General features: G+C 33.1%; 1 protein-coding gene and 1 non-coding gene across 2 annotated transcripts; both read right to left on the bottom strand.

Moving 5' to 3' along the window:
- Positions 1-1,988: 1,988 nt before the first annotated feature.
- On the bottom strand, positions 1,989-6,439 carry LOC107630443 (putative polygalacturonase). The gene is made up of 5 exons (XM_088510058.1): positions 5,695-6,439; positions 4,514-4,634; positions 3,543-3,790; positions 3,008-3,162; positions 1,989-2,936 (listed from the first exon to the last, which is right to left on the bottom strand). Exons 1-5 carry the CDS (start codon positions 6,166-6,168, stop codon positions 2,399-2,401), a joined length of 1,536 nt encoding a protein of 511 aa, XP_088366184.1. The 5' UTR covers positions 6,169-6,439; the 3' UTR covers positions 1,989-2,398.
- An 8,406-nt stretch (positions 6,440-14,845) lies between these two features.
- LOC148570640 (small nucleolar RNA R71) lies at positions 14,846-14,953 on the bottom strand. The gene has a single exon (XR_015880327.1). It is a non-coding gene; the product is annotated as a small nucleolar RNA R71 (small nucleolar RNA).
- Between the last annotated feature and the right edge of the window lie 1,278 nt (positions 14,954-16,231).

Below are 16,231 nucleotides of genomic sequence, written 5' to 3'. Positions count from 1 at the left end.
ACTTTATCTGAATTTGATATAAAAATTACAGATATTGATATGATCTGCAAGGCTATCGGATCCGATTCAATTTGCACTCTAATAAAATCAGATTGTGAATATCATGTAGGTATCTACATATCCGATTCGCACATCCACAAAAAATAAATAAATAAATAAGTAAATATTTTTTTTTACATTTTATTTCAATTAATAATTATCATATATATTGTATTATTTTATTTTTATTATTTAAAAAAATATATATTTAATAATATTTTTAAAAAAATATATTTAAAAGAATGAAAAAAATTATTGATATTTTTTTAATAAAAATAATTTTTTTAAAATATTTATATGTTTTACCGATATATCTAAGATTCGATTCGATAATTTTAGTGCGGATTGGATCGAAATTTTATTAATTATATCCAATTCAATTGGATCCGCGTTCACTTTTATATGATGATGATTTGCTTTGTTGGAGAGTTTGGGAAGATATATTTTGTTCCTCTTTCACAAGAGAAATGTAATGATTTCTAACTTTGTCTTAGGTAAAAAAAGATATATTAAGAATCTTGGTGGTTCAAATAAAAAAAATTAAAAAATAAGATAAATTACTTAAGTATCATCTTCTTCCTCTTATTTTTTTTACAATAATAACCACCATCGGGCCAATATTTACAAGTTACAACCAACATTATTAACAATATTATTAATAATAATTATTTTTTCCTTTTTATATGGTTAGGACAAGGTTCCTTTGCTCCAATTCAATGCTCCACAATCATAGATTTCATAAACTGGTTTGGAATAAAAACAGTGGTAAAAAGTAATAATTAGTTTCTATACAATTTTTAACACCAAACTGAAACTGATCCTTGATAATTGGGTTGTGTCTTGTTAAATAGTAACTAATATATAATTTCAATGTCTTGCCTGCCACGTCACAGATCCAATATGTTGTATTTTAGACTAAACCTCAATAAACGACGAGTTTACTTGGTCAAAAGTGCTATGGATGCTTCATATCCATAATAAGTAGGTGATGCATGTTTTTTTAGGAGCTTCTATTTTTGATTCAGAGGTCACATTAATTAAAAAAAATATTAATAATCAAATTTCATTTTCTATCAAAAGAAAAAGATAGCAAAATGAATGATAGGACAAAGAGAAAATAAGTTAAAAAAAAAGAATAAAGAAGTAAAATCAAAATTTTACTTTATATTATTATAATTTTTAATATATAATAATAATTTAATCTAAACCATTTATCACTATTTTTTAATGGTTAAGATGAAAGATTCTACTTGAACCACCAAGATCCAAATATATTTAATTTTCACCACCATAGAACCAGCCATGATTTCTTCTCTTTTTTTCGGAGAGAATGTTCCTCTAGTTTTCTTTTGTTCTTTCCATGATGAATCTTAGCTCTTTCTTTCAATGTCTTCTTTATATCTATATTGAGCAATTTTTTGTCTAGAATCCAGTAATTTTATTAATATGTGAACTTTGTTGGTAAATAAAATGGCTTAAACAATATATGTATTTATATATAAATATATAATAATTAATTTAATGATTGATTGTTTGTATGTATAAAATATTTTTATTTTTTATAATACTTAAAGTGTATTAATATAATTTTTAACTATTATGATAAAATTGAAGGGTTATAACTATTTCATAAACACTAGTTAAAATATGAAAAAGCATAAGGTACCAATATACTATTTGTCAACTTATTATCAATAATAATTAATTATTATAAGGAGACACGTGTATAAAGGAATATATACGAAAGATACATCTATAAAGACACTTTTATTAGACACATACATAAAAAATACACTTTTATTAAACACATCTATAAAGATACTTTCACTAAACAAAGTTGGTAGAATCCTTGTTGGTTAGGTAAAAAAATTGTTAAAATATTCGAAACAAACACAATTCTTTCTCTATATGCGCTCACTTGTGTATGCATCAAGGTCAAGGCCACAAAATTAAAACGAAAACTTAGCTTGTAATAAATCCTTAAAAATAGGAAGGCCGCTTATACAAGTATCTGAATGTTTCCACTATGTACAATTCATCATCTAAGAAAACTTGCACAAAACTGACTAATATAAACACAAATTGAAGCCTAATTAGGGATGCATTTAGGTTGCAGTCTTTAACGACAATTGCAGCCACATTGCCACAAAATTGCAATTACAATGTCTTGCACAATTGCATTGCAGTCACATCAGTTGTAATTTTCGCATTTTTCTGCAATCAGAATAATTCGAAGTGAACCAAAACCTCAACCACAGCTTTAGAGGGCTATACTCATACAGATTCATACGACGCATAAGATAGAGAGATCCAATTATGGCATCGACGCACAAGAAGTCAACAAGCATGCAAAAAGGCCTCATATTTGGTAATCTATATCTGTGACATTCCATGATACAGCATGCTTAACTAGCTGCCCTTGTTCATTGTACTGATCAAAGTTCTCACAAGGGGCAGGGAAGATAGTCCCTATTACTTGACCACGAACAAAGGCACACTGGAAGATATGTTTCTTCTTCTTCACCCTCTTCGAAATTAATCCGACAAACATGTCCTTAAAAGTCACATTTGTAACAGGAATGTCCTGGCTGCCTTGAATCCGTACCGGCACTCGTACTGCCTGGCCCCGGACGCCCGTGAAGCTTATGTCCTCCAGAAGAGGAAGCGCTTTCGGGTCGTATCCGGCGTCAGGGTGTTGGTTGTAGTCTGTTTTGACGACAATTCCAACTCTGCAATTCTCAAAGGTCAGATTCTTGTAAGATATTTGGCGCACGAAGCCGCCTCTTCCCGGCGCTGTCTTGATCCGAATAGCACGCCTGGATTTCCATACAAGGATGTTCTCCACCGTCACGTTCGATACACCGCCGGACATTTCGCTGCCGATTGAGATGCCGGCACTGTCGCATTTTGTACAAACCACAGTTAAGTTAGTTGATGCTGAAGAAAGATGGATGAGTTAGGGAGTTACCTAACATTAGATCGAACAACAAGGTTTCGGATTACTATATTCTTTGAAGGCTTTCCATAAGCAATTCCATACTGATCCCACCCACTTTTTATGGCAATTGCATCATCTCCCACGCTTATGTAACAGTTCTCTATCAACATATCTTCACATGAATCTGTTCTATCATACAAACCAATGTTTATTGTGAATAATAATTTTCAATATAAAAGGACAGATAGTATAATATCAATCTAAAATATAGGAATCCACAGCCCTCATGGCACATTTCCGGAAATATAATACCAATTCCTACCTGCGTACCTAGTTTCAAATTCCCCGTCTTGCTTAACAAATCCTTTCGAAAAGAGTAGTCATATTGGCTTTCTAGTAACTATAACCAATTTTTTTAAAAATTACTTTATTTATATTAAATTCTAGACTCTAAATTATAAATCATTAACGCTGCACTTTAAATTACAAATTATGAACTCTAAAATTAGCTAATATTGACTAGCTAAAAGTTAATTCTATGTATTCATAGAAGAAGATACTTTCCAGGATCAATGCCATCAGTATTTGGTGCACGATACACAGGAGCCAAAATTGTAAGGTTTTTTATTGTAACATTCTTGCAATCGTATGGATGAAGTGTCCAAAAAGGAGAGTCACGCAAAGTAATGTTAGTTATAAGAATGTCACTAGACCATAAGATCTGAACCAGTGGACCCCTTGTGTGGTTCAGAACCTTCTGCAGATATTTTGTCCACCATGTTTGTCCCTGTCCATTTATGGTACCATTATGCCCTGTAAAAATCATATAAATTTTTGATAAATTAATTAAATATATTTAATACTATGCTATTATGTATTCTTCTTAGCCTGATCATGGCTGTTCCTAACTAATTTGGAACAAATTGGTAATGTTGAGTTTAATTACCCTTTTTATTTTTTTGTCATGGTTGAGTTTAATTACCCGAGAACCGTGTTTGATTATCCTATTGCTGATAAACAGATCCAAAGGACTTCCGGTCTATCAAAGAATTTTCGCTAACAATCTTACTTTGGAATTTGTTTTAGTGAAAAATTTGGAATTCCTTTAGTAAAGAGTAAAACTGGATGAAGAATAGGAACGGAATTCATGTGAAATAGTGTGGGAACAATTATTTTCACTAAATTTTAAAAAGTTCTTTAATAGTATATAACAATAATATTTATTTATTCTCAATATGTTATTAAACTTGTCACATTACATTAGATTATTATAAAAATTATTTTATCGTCATGTTATATATATATTTTTTTTACTGTCAAAATTTTTTAAATCTGTCATTGCCCTTTTTAATTAAATTTATAAAGAATATGTGCATTACACCTCCTAAAGGTAATCACATATTCACATTATATCATAATATTACCAAAATTTTATAGATAGTAATCTGAATTAACAGTTAATTATCTTATTAAGTAATGGGTCAAGCATGTCAAAATTTTTATGCAGAGGAGAATGGAATGGAGAAAGATTCTGACCTGTTATGACAACATCAGTAAGATTTTGGCCATGGATCAAGCTGGTGTAACGAGGGCCAGGATGCTCCCTTCCATATCCATATGAAGGCAATGCAGGCACCAGTGGCCAGTACTTTTCATCCTATAATAATGGTAAGCTAAATTTCTTGATCATGGGAAGGTTGAAGAGTGAAAGCTTACTTAAATGATTTGTCAATTACAAAGGTAGAATTATGAGATATTAGAGATCAATAACAATATGTATCATAATGCATAATCAAATAAATGACCAACTTGAATCATAGTAAAATGTTTTGAGTTTAAAAAATAGGAGGCGGGGTTATTTGAAATATATGAAATTGGATTTCAATTAAAAAAAAATCAAGGAGGAAACAAAGAGCTTAAGAATTGGATTGGGGTTATATTAATAAAATGAAAAGTAATGACAAAAGTGTATTATTTATCTTATATCATACGGTAAAAATAGACGTGATGACAGCATATATTTAGTAATAATAAAAATGTAAATTGAACGATATGAGATATAAATTATAAAGTGACCCAATTTTTTTCCCTAAAAAAGTAGTTATTTCCCAAAATAAAAATAAAATTGACTAATTTTTATATGAACCATGTTATATGAATATAAAAAATAATCAATAATTAAGTACCATATAAAAATACATATTTGATTATAAATTCTATAATATAGTTGATTATTCCATTTTAAACGTTTGATTATGGCAACTAATTTAGTTAGTAATATTGTGTTTATAAAATATTTTTAGTAAAATAAATACAAGTCACTTTACCATGTGTAATTAACCTCCACTTCATTGCTTTAACTCTTAATTTCTATCCTTAAAATCATGTTTGGTATACACAAACACCTAAATTTCTAGTGTAACAAATCAATACAAATTCACAAGCGAAACAACAAAGAAACTAAAATAAAGATTACTATATAGTCAATATTAGTTTAAAATCCAAACAACAAAGTTGTCCCATAAGATATATATAGTCCACTACACGAATCATGTCAAGAATTCAAACTAAAACAAGCACAAGAAGGAATTAGATCTGTTAGATTGTTCAATTAAATATATATGTTCAGTGAAATAAATTAAATCATTTAATGATTCATATATCATCTTATTTGATGGAAGTAACCAGCAAGAAATTAATAAGAAGGAAAAAGGAACCTGAACTCCAAGAATGACAGCATCTTGATGAAGAAAAAGAGTGATATGACTGGTGAGATTAAAAGGTGCAGTGAGCCACCTACCAGGCGGCACATTCAGCTGCCCACCACCCTTCTCACCCAACTTAGAAATCTCTGAAACCGCCCTCTCAAACGCCTTAGTGTTCATCGTAACGCCATCGCCAACGCCACCGAAATCCACTAAGCTGAAGCCCGCGGGCCTCAGCTTAGGATACAACAATGAACTTTCACTCTTCTTAAGAGACTCACCGCCACCGTGCAACACCACCAACCCACTAACGGCATCCCTCTGCCACAGGAAGGCGGAGGTGAACGCCGCCAGCCATAGGAGTGTAAAGAGGGTCTTGTGTGAGGATATGATTGCTTGGAACCAACGCTTCAAATCCAAGACGGCTTGGGTTTCGAACCAATCATGTTTTGTTGTTGATGTTGTTGTTGTGTTTTCTTCCACCATCGTTCAAAACACAAGCGCAACGAAAAATAGAAGCAAATTAAATAACCAACGTATAAGAATTAATAACAACTACTACCCTTTTAGCAAAAGAAGTGGTACGGATGTATGTGGGGTGGTTTAAGAACGTGGAGTTATCAGTTCTTACGTGGGGGCTTTTGGATTTTGGAGGGAACTGATGATAAGTTTTGTTTTTTTTGTTCCTGTTTTTGTTCTTTTTTTTTTTTTTTTAATTTTTCTTTCAATGCGGATGGAGAAAGGTAGTGGTCAAAGTTGGGTGATGATAATAGAGTTGGAGTGTATTCTAAGGGAGGAACAGCGTACACTTTGATGGGAACTGAATCTGAAAGGGGTTTAATTTCCTAAGGACAATGATGGAGCAACTAATAGGTTTGGGGTTTGGAAAATTTGTTGAAGGCCAGGCTTAGATATTAGTTTGCTTAATTTGGTGATAATCATGTTCATCATCCAAATATTGTACCATGTTTGATGTTGGTAGGTGAACTATATTATATATACCAATAGTTAACTTTGTAGTTAACCTAAATAAAAAAATTAAATTAAGTTTTTTCTTATTGATGAAGAGAATTAAATGAAATTATCAGCATACATATTATTTAAAAAAATTAATCATCAAAACTTTCTTATTATATTTATAGACATTATAATGTTATTAGATATGAGAGAAAAAATGAAACTCAGTTACAAGTTAGAAAGTTTGAAATACTAAGAACTCCGTGATTTTAAAATCATGTTTAGGTGAGCTACATCTTTTAGAGGATTGTACCAAAAAAAAAAAAAAAAAACACTAGTTGTTCTTTAACTTTTAATCTTTAATCAATTTTTTAATTTAAATAATATTATTTAATTAAATTTTAATTAACTAAATTCTCAATAGAGTATATAATTTAGCTAGCTAAATAATTAACTTACAATTCAACTGCATCATGTTGGAGTTGTTCTTCAGTTATTATGTTGTTTGTTTTGCCTTCTTTGCAACTTGTTCATCTTAGTACAATTTTACTTTCATTATTATTCATCAAATGCATTTCTATGGGGACTGGATAAAAATTTATCCAACATTCATGGAAGTGGGTACCAAAATAAGCAGAAAAAGGAGTTTTCTCGTAGCTTAGTTTTTTTTTTTTTCGTAGGTTAGTTCATCAAATTCATTTATGTCACATATTAATTATTTATTTTATTTTATTTTCGAGACAAAATAAAAGCTTGCCGTGAGGTGAGCACCACCAGAACCACTCCTCCTCGCTAAATATATAGTTGTTGCGTAATAAAAGAGGGTTTTCATATTCCGATCCTAACAAATTATACCTATTGTGAAAATCACATACGTACATACAAATTTATGTTAAATTTTGTATTCTATTTTTATTCTTAACCTTTTTGTTTTAAAAGATGTATAACATTCTTCATTCCCTGTGAACAGTGCAATTACAAGATTTTCATTTTATAAATATTTAATGTATTAATAAGTACTATGTATCTATTAATTTATCTTTTAATTAATTAAATGATTAACTACTAATTCAGTACCTAAAAGATTTAGTCGCTAATAAAAAAGGTTCCTAAAAGATATTATCGGTGTATCACCCTACCATACTTAATTTTATGCTTAAGTCATAAGACTAAGATAGTAAGATATTATGACCTCTAAAAATAAAAATATATATAATAATAGAGAAAGAGATACTTAACTAGCAGCCTTGAAAAACGGGTAAAACAAAATCGCAAAATTCAAAAGCGCAACCCTCAGAAAACGTGGTTACTTGCGTGAGAAGAAAACTAAAGTTCAATAACATATATGTACAGATGATACGAGTAGAGGGCCAAGAACACAACATAACTAGCTCCTAACTCAGCTTGCGAAGCCAAGGCTGGCCGGAGAACATATACGTAGATATATATACATAATAATAACCCAAAAGAACATGTTCAAAACCCTAATTCTCCATAAAACCTCTAAGAGGTACATAAACAAAGTATTCTTACATACAAGAGGAGAAACTATACATATATATACATCAAAATAACAAAAAGAGACCCAAAGTAAACCACTTCGCCGCAAAACCTTCAGATGCCTATTGAGGAGCCGCTTGACCTGCATCTAAAAATAACAACACAGTATGGGGTGAGAACCGGAGGTTCTCAGCATGGTAAAGGTGTCACACATGTAATATATAAGGTCTTGGAAATGCCAAATGCAATCCTAGAACTCCAACATACAATTATAAAACTTGATTTCTAAGCAGAAGTCATAAAAAGGGGTAAATGATCTAAGTATCCTAAACTTACTTACTTACTTTAAACTCTAGCATTAACACCAAACCAATCTACCTTTTCTCTGATCCCCCATCATCCATGAATCAGCTGGAACAAACAAACAAATAGTTTCACACACAAGTAGGAAACAGGTAGTACAAGTAGCAAATATAGCAGTTAGCAGGGTATATATTCAGTTAGGCAATCCCAAATGATGCATAGCAGACAAAACAAACAAATGCACATGATGCATGCCTGCCCTATGGCTGTTGATATCAACTGTCAGTTACGTAGCCATCCCGACATGTTCTCAAGCTCAAAAATAGACCATGAGAAAAATCCCCAAGCTAACATGGGAAAAGAATGCCCCAAGCTCAATAATATCCACGAGACAAATCCCAAGCTGACATGGAAGAAGAGACAACACCCCAAGCTGACATGGAGAAGGCTATACCCAAGCTGAATATTATCCCTGGGACGAATCTCATGTTGACATGGGAGAAACAACATCCCAAGTTTAATAGTAACCACAGGAAAAAAAATCTCGGCTGACATGGGGCAACACCCCAAACTCAATATATTCAATAATTTCTCATAATTATCATTTTCATTCTCGATATTAATTCAGGTCTCAATCTCGTCATTCTCCATTTCACTCAACTCATTGATCATACATTTTTATTATTCTTGACTAATTGATATCATCAAGTCTCAATTTCTTACATTACTCTCTTCCTTCATCTTATCAAATCAAATACTATCTTCTCCAACTATTAGTTATCTTTCTTCATCTTTAAGTTACCACCGTTTAACTTTAAATGTGTCCTAGAGATAACTTACACACTTTTACTTACCTACGTTCATGCATACAGTCAAATTTAGACATACCCTTTGGATCTAAATCAAAGTTTTACCGCCCTTGGATTAGAATTGAATTTGATAACAAATTCAATAAAAATCTGCTTCTGCACTTAACAAGATTCAGAAAAATACAACAAGCAGCTCTGTTTTTGCAAAATCTATAACAAATTCAATTCTAATCCGTTACTCGTATATTTTGGTGAGGATACACTTTATACCCCTAAGTTTTAGAAAAAATAAGTTTTAGGTTCATAGCACTTCGTTTGGTTAATTAAATGTCAATTGGAATTGCTGTCCTGTTTCTAGTAATTTGTTCTGAATTTTTTGCGCATAGCCCAACTTCCAAGAGACATAACTAACTCTACAAAGTAGCTATGAACATGAAATTGATACTCAATTAAAGTAGACTCACAAATATTCAACATTCCTTTGGAAGCAACTCAAAATTCCATTTAAATCAAAAGTTATAGCGTCTGGAAGTTCGTATTGCAGAACCAGAAAACCAGAAAATTCTGCAGCAACCACTAAACTTAAAAAAATCATATCTTCCAAACCACTTAGCCAAATTTCATGAAATTTTTATAAGGTAATCTTGACTTATAGGAATTTGTTAGAACAATGAGTTGGTTCGAAAATCATGCCCAGATTATTCTCAGTTTTCGTTTTAAGTTTCTGTCCAAATAGTTTAGAAATTTCTGCAGCAAGACTTCTCAATTTCACTAACCAAATTTAGTTCTCTAGGTTTCCAACTTATACTAATCCACCATTCTTCTTATTCATCACCTTATCTAATTAAATTATATCACAACCCTATCCCGAAACCTCAGTTCCATGTACCTATAAAAAATCACCATGATTTATATCATACAAGCTCACTTTAAAGCATTAAAGTTCTGCACTTCTTTTAACAATAATAAACCAACCAATCAACAGAATTTCAGCAACAACAACAATCTTATTAACTCATCACCACAACGTTAATCAAAATAACCATACCAACAATTCCAGATAAACACCACTCAATCTCAACCATATCATTAATTTGCCATAATCATCAATCCTTCATCCATCCTCATTATACTAACATACATACATACATACATACATACATACATACATACATACATACATACATACATATATATATATATATATATATATATATATATATATATATGTAATTTAACATAAAGACTAATAATTTAACACAATTAATCGTTTCAACTTATCCTATAGTGCTCTAGCCCAAGTTTTCACAAGACCTTACATATTAAACACGCGAAATTTAAACCATACCTTGGCCGATTACTATATTTAGTCCAAGGCAGCCCCCAAGTCACCACACAGCCCCTCAAGCTCAGAGAAATCAGCCGCAAGCTTAGCTTCAATCACCACCAAGCTTCTAAATGCCCACAATTCAACTCCAATGCATATATATCTACTTAATTCACTCCTAAGACACATGTACACTTTAATTTCAGATTTCACATAATAAATTCAAGATTTGGCTAGGATTTGGGTCATCCTTATTGATGAGCGGATAATTTATACGCTTTTTGGCATTGTTTTTAGTATATTTTTAGTAGAATCTAGTTACTTTTAGGGATGTTTTTAATAGATTTTATGTTAAATTCACATTTCTAGACTTTACTATGATTTTGTGTGTTTTTCTGTGATTTCAGGTATTTTCTGGCTGAAATTGAGGGACCTGAGCAAAAATCAGATTCAGAGGTTGAAGAAGGACTGCTGATGCTGTCGGATTCTGACCTCCCTGCACTCAAAGTGGATTTTCTGGAGCTACAGAACTCAAAATGGCGCGCTTTCAATTGTGTTGGAAAGTAGACATTCAGGGCTTTCCAGCAATATATAATAGTCCATACTTTGCCCAAGTTTAGACGACGCAAACTGGCGTTCAATGCCAGCTCTCTGCCCAATTCTGGAGTTCAGCGCCCGAAATGGATCAAAAACCAGAGTTGAACGCCAGAAATGGATCCAAAGCTGGCGTTCAACTCCACAAATAGCCTCTGCACGTGGAAAGTTAAAGCTCAGCCCAAGTACACACCAAGTGGGCCCCGGAAGTGGATTTATGCATCAATTACTTATTTCTGTAAACCTTAGTGACTAGTTTATTATAAATAGGACCTTTTGCTATTGTATTAGACATCTTTGGTCTCAGTTTTAATCCATTGTTCATCTTAGGAGACTATTGATCACGTTTTAGGGGGCTGGCCATCTCGGCCATGCCTGAACCTTTCACTTATGTATTTTCACGGTAGAGTTTCTACACTCCATAGATTAAGGTGTGGAGCTCTGCTGTTCCTCAAAGATTAATGCAAAGTACTACTGTTTCCTATTCAATTCATCTTATTTCGCTTCTAAGATATTCATTCGTACTTCAATCTGAATGTGATGAACGTGACAATCATCATCATTCCCTATGAACGCGTGCCTGACAACCACTTCCGTTCTACCTTCGACTGAATGAGTATCTCTTAGATCTCTTAATCAGAATCTTCGTGGCGTAAGCTAGAATGATGGCGGCATTCAAGAGAATCCGGAAAGTCTAAACCTTGTCTGTGGTATTCCGAGTAGGATTCAATGAATGAATGACTGTGACGAGCTCCAAACTCGCGATTGCAGGGCGTTAGTGACAGACGCAAAAGGATAGTAAATCCTATTCCAGCATGATCGAGAACGGACAGATGAATAGCCGTGCCATGACAGAGTGCGTTGACCATTTTCACTGAGAGGATAAGATGAAGCCATTGACAAGGGTGATGCCTCCAGACGATTTGCCGTGCCGTGACAGGGCATTGGATCATTTTCCCGAGAGATGACCGAAAGTAGCCATTGACAGTGGTGATGTATCACATAAAGCCAGCCATGGAAAGGAGTAAGACTGATTGGATGAAGATAGCAGGAAAGCAGAGGTTCAGAGGAACAAAAGCATCTCCATTCGCTTATCTGAAATTCCTACCAATGAATTACATAAGTATTTCTATCCCTATTTTATTATTTTGGCATCATGTTTTTGGCGCCATTTCCAGGGAAAGAAAGAGCAATGAACTTTACATAATTAAAGTGTAATCACGATTCCGTGTACCAAGTTTTTGGCGCCGTTGCCGGGGATTGTTCGAGTATGGACAACTGACGGTTCATCCTGTTGCTCAGATTAGGTAATTTTCTTTTTGTTTTGTTTTCAAAAAAATTTTTCAAAAATTTCTCCTTTGTTTTCGAAAAAAAATTTTTTATAAAAATGTTTTCAAAAATAAATTATTCTATGGCTTCAAAACTTTTAAGAATGAATTCTAGAGTTTCATGGTAACATGTTGAATCCTATCCGGCTGTAAAGCCATACCCAAACTGCTTTGGGATTGGCCTTCAACTAATCACCTCAGTGGAGTCATGCCCAATCCTTCTGGATAGGGTATGTCAGGCGTGTCATGTCTGAGTTACATACTAAAGCTTGGCTGGCTATTAAGCCATGCCTGACCCTTTGATTGGAGCTTTAGAGCATAAAGATTCCTGGAATTCATATTAAAAATTTTGGAATCCTTATTTTTGTTTTTCAAATAATTTTCGAAAAAAATACAAAAAAATTTAGAAAATCATAAAAATCAAAAATAATTTTTGTGTTCTTGTTTGAGTCTTGAGTCATGTTATAAGTTTGGTATCAATTGTATGTGCATCTTGCATTTTTCGAAAATTCTCATGCATTCATAGTGTTCTTCATGATCTTCAAGTTGTTCTTGGTAAGTCTTCTTGTTTGATCTTTGCATTTGCATGTTTTGTGTCTTTTCTTGTTTTTCATATGCATTCTTGAATTCTTAGTGTCTAAGCATTAAAAAATTCTAAGTTTGGTGTCTTGCATGTTTTCTTTGCATTAAAAATTTTTCAAAATTGTGTCTATGATGTTCATCTTGACATTCATAGTGTTCTTGGTGTTCATCTTGACATTCATAGCATTCTTGCATGCATCACATGTTTTGATCTAAAAATTTCATGCATTGCATCTCTTTAGTGTTTTTCTCTCTCATCATAAAAATTTCAAAAATAAAAAAAAATATCTTTCCATTTTTCTTCTCATCAAATTCGAAAATTAGATTTGACTTTTTTCAAAAAATTTTAAAATCAAGTTGTTTTTATGAGTTAAATCAAATTTTCATTTTAAAAAAATCTTATCTTTTTCAAAATCTTTTTCAAAAATCAAATCTTTTTTATTTTTCTTAGTTATTTTCGAAAATTACAAAAATATTTTTCAAAAATCTTTTCTTAATTTTGTCTCATAATTTTCGAAAATAACATCATCAATTAATGTTTTGATTCAAAAATTTCAAGTTTGTTACTTGCTTGTTAAGAAAGATTCAAACTTTAAGTTCTAGAATCATATCTTGTGATTTCTTGTGAATCAAGTCATTAATTGTGACTTTTAAAAAAATCAAATCTTTTTCAAAACTAATTTCAATCATATCTTTTCAAAAATATCTTCTCATCTTATCTTTTTCAAAAATATGATTTCAAAATATCTTTTCTAACTTCCTAACTTCTTATCTTTTCAAAATTTGTTTCAACTAACTAACTAACTCTTTGTTTGTTTCTTATCTTTTTCAAAACCACCTAACTAACTCTCTCTCTCTCTCTAATTTTCGAAAATATCCTCCCCTTTTTCAAAAATTTTTTTAATTAACTAATTATTTTAACTTTTGATTTTAAAAAAATTTTCGAAAAAAAAAATTACTAACCTTTTTCAAAAACTATTTTCGAAAATCACTAACTCTTTTTTCAAAAAATAATTTTCGAAAATTCTCCCTCTCCCATCTTATTCTATTTATTTATTCATCTACTAACATCTCATCTTACATCTCAACCCTCCTCACAGTTGTGTTTCTTCCATTATATTACATTCTTTGTCTCCCCCTCTTCTTCTACTCACACAGGGATCCCTATACTGTGGTATAAAGGATCCATATTATTATTATTATTTTTTCTGTGCCCTCTTCTTTGTCATATGAGCAGGAGCAAGGACAAGAACATTCTTGTTGAAGCAGATCCAGAACCTGAAAGGACTCTGAAGAAAAAATTAAGAGAAGCTAAATTACAACAATCCAGAGATAACCTTTCAGAAATTTTCGAACAGGAAGAGGAGATGGCAGCCGAAAATAATAATAATGCAAGGAGGATGCTTGGTGACTTTACTGCACCTAATTCCAATTTACATGGAAGAAGCATCTCCATTCCTGCCATTGGAGCAAACAACTTTGAGCTGAAACCTCAATTAGTTTCTCTGATGCAGCAGAACTGCAAGTTTCATGGACTTCCATCTGAAGATCCTTTTCAGTTCTTAACTGAATTCTTGCAGACCTGTGATACTGTTAAGACTAATGGAGTAGATCCTGAAGTCTACAGGCTCATGGTTTTCCCTTTTGCTGTAAGAGACAGAGCTAGAGTGTGGTTGGATTCTCAACCCAAGGATAGCCTGAACTCTTGGGATAAGCTGGTCAAGGCTTTCTTAGCCAAGTTCTTTCCTCCTCAAAAGCTGAGCAAGCTTAGAGTGGATGTTCAAACCTTCAGACAGAAAGAAGGTGAATCCCTCTATGAAGCTTGGGAGAGATACAAAGGACTGACCAAAAAGTGTCCTTCTGACATGCTTTCAGAATGGACCATCCTGGATATATTCTATGATGGTCTGTCTGAGTTATCTAAGATGTCATTGGATACCTCTGCAGGTGGATCCATTCACCTGAAGAAAATGCCTGCAGAAGCTCAAGAACTCATTGACATGGTTGCAAATAACCAGTTCATGTACACTTCTGAAAGGAATCCTGTGAATAATGGGACGCCTATGAAGAAGGGAGTTCTTGAAGTTGATACTCTGAATGCCATATTGGCTCAGAATAAAATATTGACTCAGCAAGTCAATATGATTTCTCAGAGTCTGAATGGAATGCAAGCTGCATCCAACAGTACTCAAGAGGCTTCTTATGAAGAAGAAGCTTATGATCCTGAGAACCCTGCAATAGCAGAGGTGAATTACTTAGGTGAACCTTATGGAAACACCTATAACTCATCATGGAGAAATCATCCAAATTTCTCATGGAAGGATCAAAAGCTTCAACAAGGCTTTAATAATGGTGGAAGAAACAGGTTTAGCAATAGCAAGCCTTTTCCATCATCCACTCAGCAACAGACAGAGAATTCTGAGCAGAATCTATCTAACTTAGCAAATTTAGTCTCTGATCTATCTAAGGCCACTGAGAGTTTCATGAATGAAACAAGGTCTTCCATTAGAAATTTGGAAGCACAAGTGGGCCAGCTGAGTAAAAGGATCACTGAAATCCCTCCCAGTACTCTCCCTAGCAATACAGAAGAGAATCCAAAAGGAGAGTGCAAGGCCATTGACATAAGCAAAATGGCCGAACCCAAAGAGGGAGAGGAGGACGTGAATCCCAAGGAGGAAGACCTCCTAGGACGTCCAGTGACCAATAAGGAGCTTCCCTCTGAGGAACCAAAGGACTCTGAGGCTCATCTAGAGACCACAGAGATTCCATTGAACCTCTTTATGCCCTTCATGAGCTCTGATGAGTATTCCTCTTCTGAAGAGAATGAGGATGTTACTGAAGAGCAAACTGCCAAGTTTCTTGGTGCAATCATGAAGCTGAATGCCAAATTATTTGGTAATGAGACTTGGGAAGATGAACCTCCCTTGTTCATCAATGAACTAAGTGATCTGGATCAACTGACATTGCCTCAGAAGAGACAGGATCCTGGAAAGTTCATAATACCCTTTACCACAGGCACCATAATCTTTAAGGCTCTGTGTGACCTTGGTTCAGGAATAAACCTCATGCCCCTCTCTGTAATAGAGAAACTGGGAATCTATGGGGTGCAAGCTGCTAAAATCTCATTAGAGATGGCAGACAATTCAAGA

This window comes from Arachis ipaensis, chromosome B3, assembly GCF_059453495.1.
Source record: "Arachis ipaensis isolate K30076 ecotype BB chromosome B3, ASM5945349v1, whole genome shotgun sequence".
NCBI lineage: Eukaryota > Viridiplantae > Streptophyta > Magnoliopsida > Fabales > Fabaceae > Arachis > Arachis ipaensis.
This window is presented reverse-complemented; position numbering and strand designations above follow the sequence as displayed.

What these genes read in the sequence shown, in the direction of transcription:
- LOC107630443 (XM_088510058.1), bottom strand. Translation starts at nt 6,168, where the DNA reads ATGGTGGAAGAAAACACAACAACAACATCAACAACAAAACATGATTGG. An exon ending in ATACTGATGGCATTGATCCT is followed by an intron (nt 3,163 to 3,542) that starts GGAAAGTATCTT and finishes TATGATAGAACA; the next exon opens with GATTCATGTGAAGATATGTT. An exon ending in GTTGTTCGATCTAATGTTAG is followed by an intron (nt 2,937 to 3,007) that starts GTAACTCCCTAA and finishes AAAATGCGACAG; the next exon opens with TGCCGGCATCTCAATCGGCA.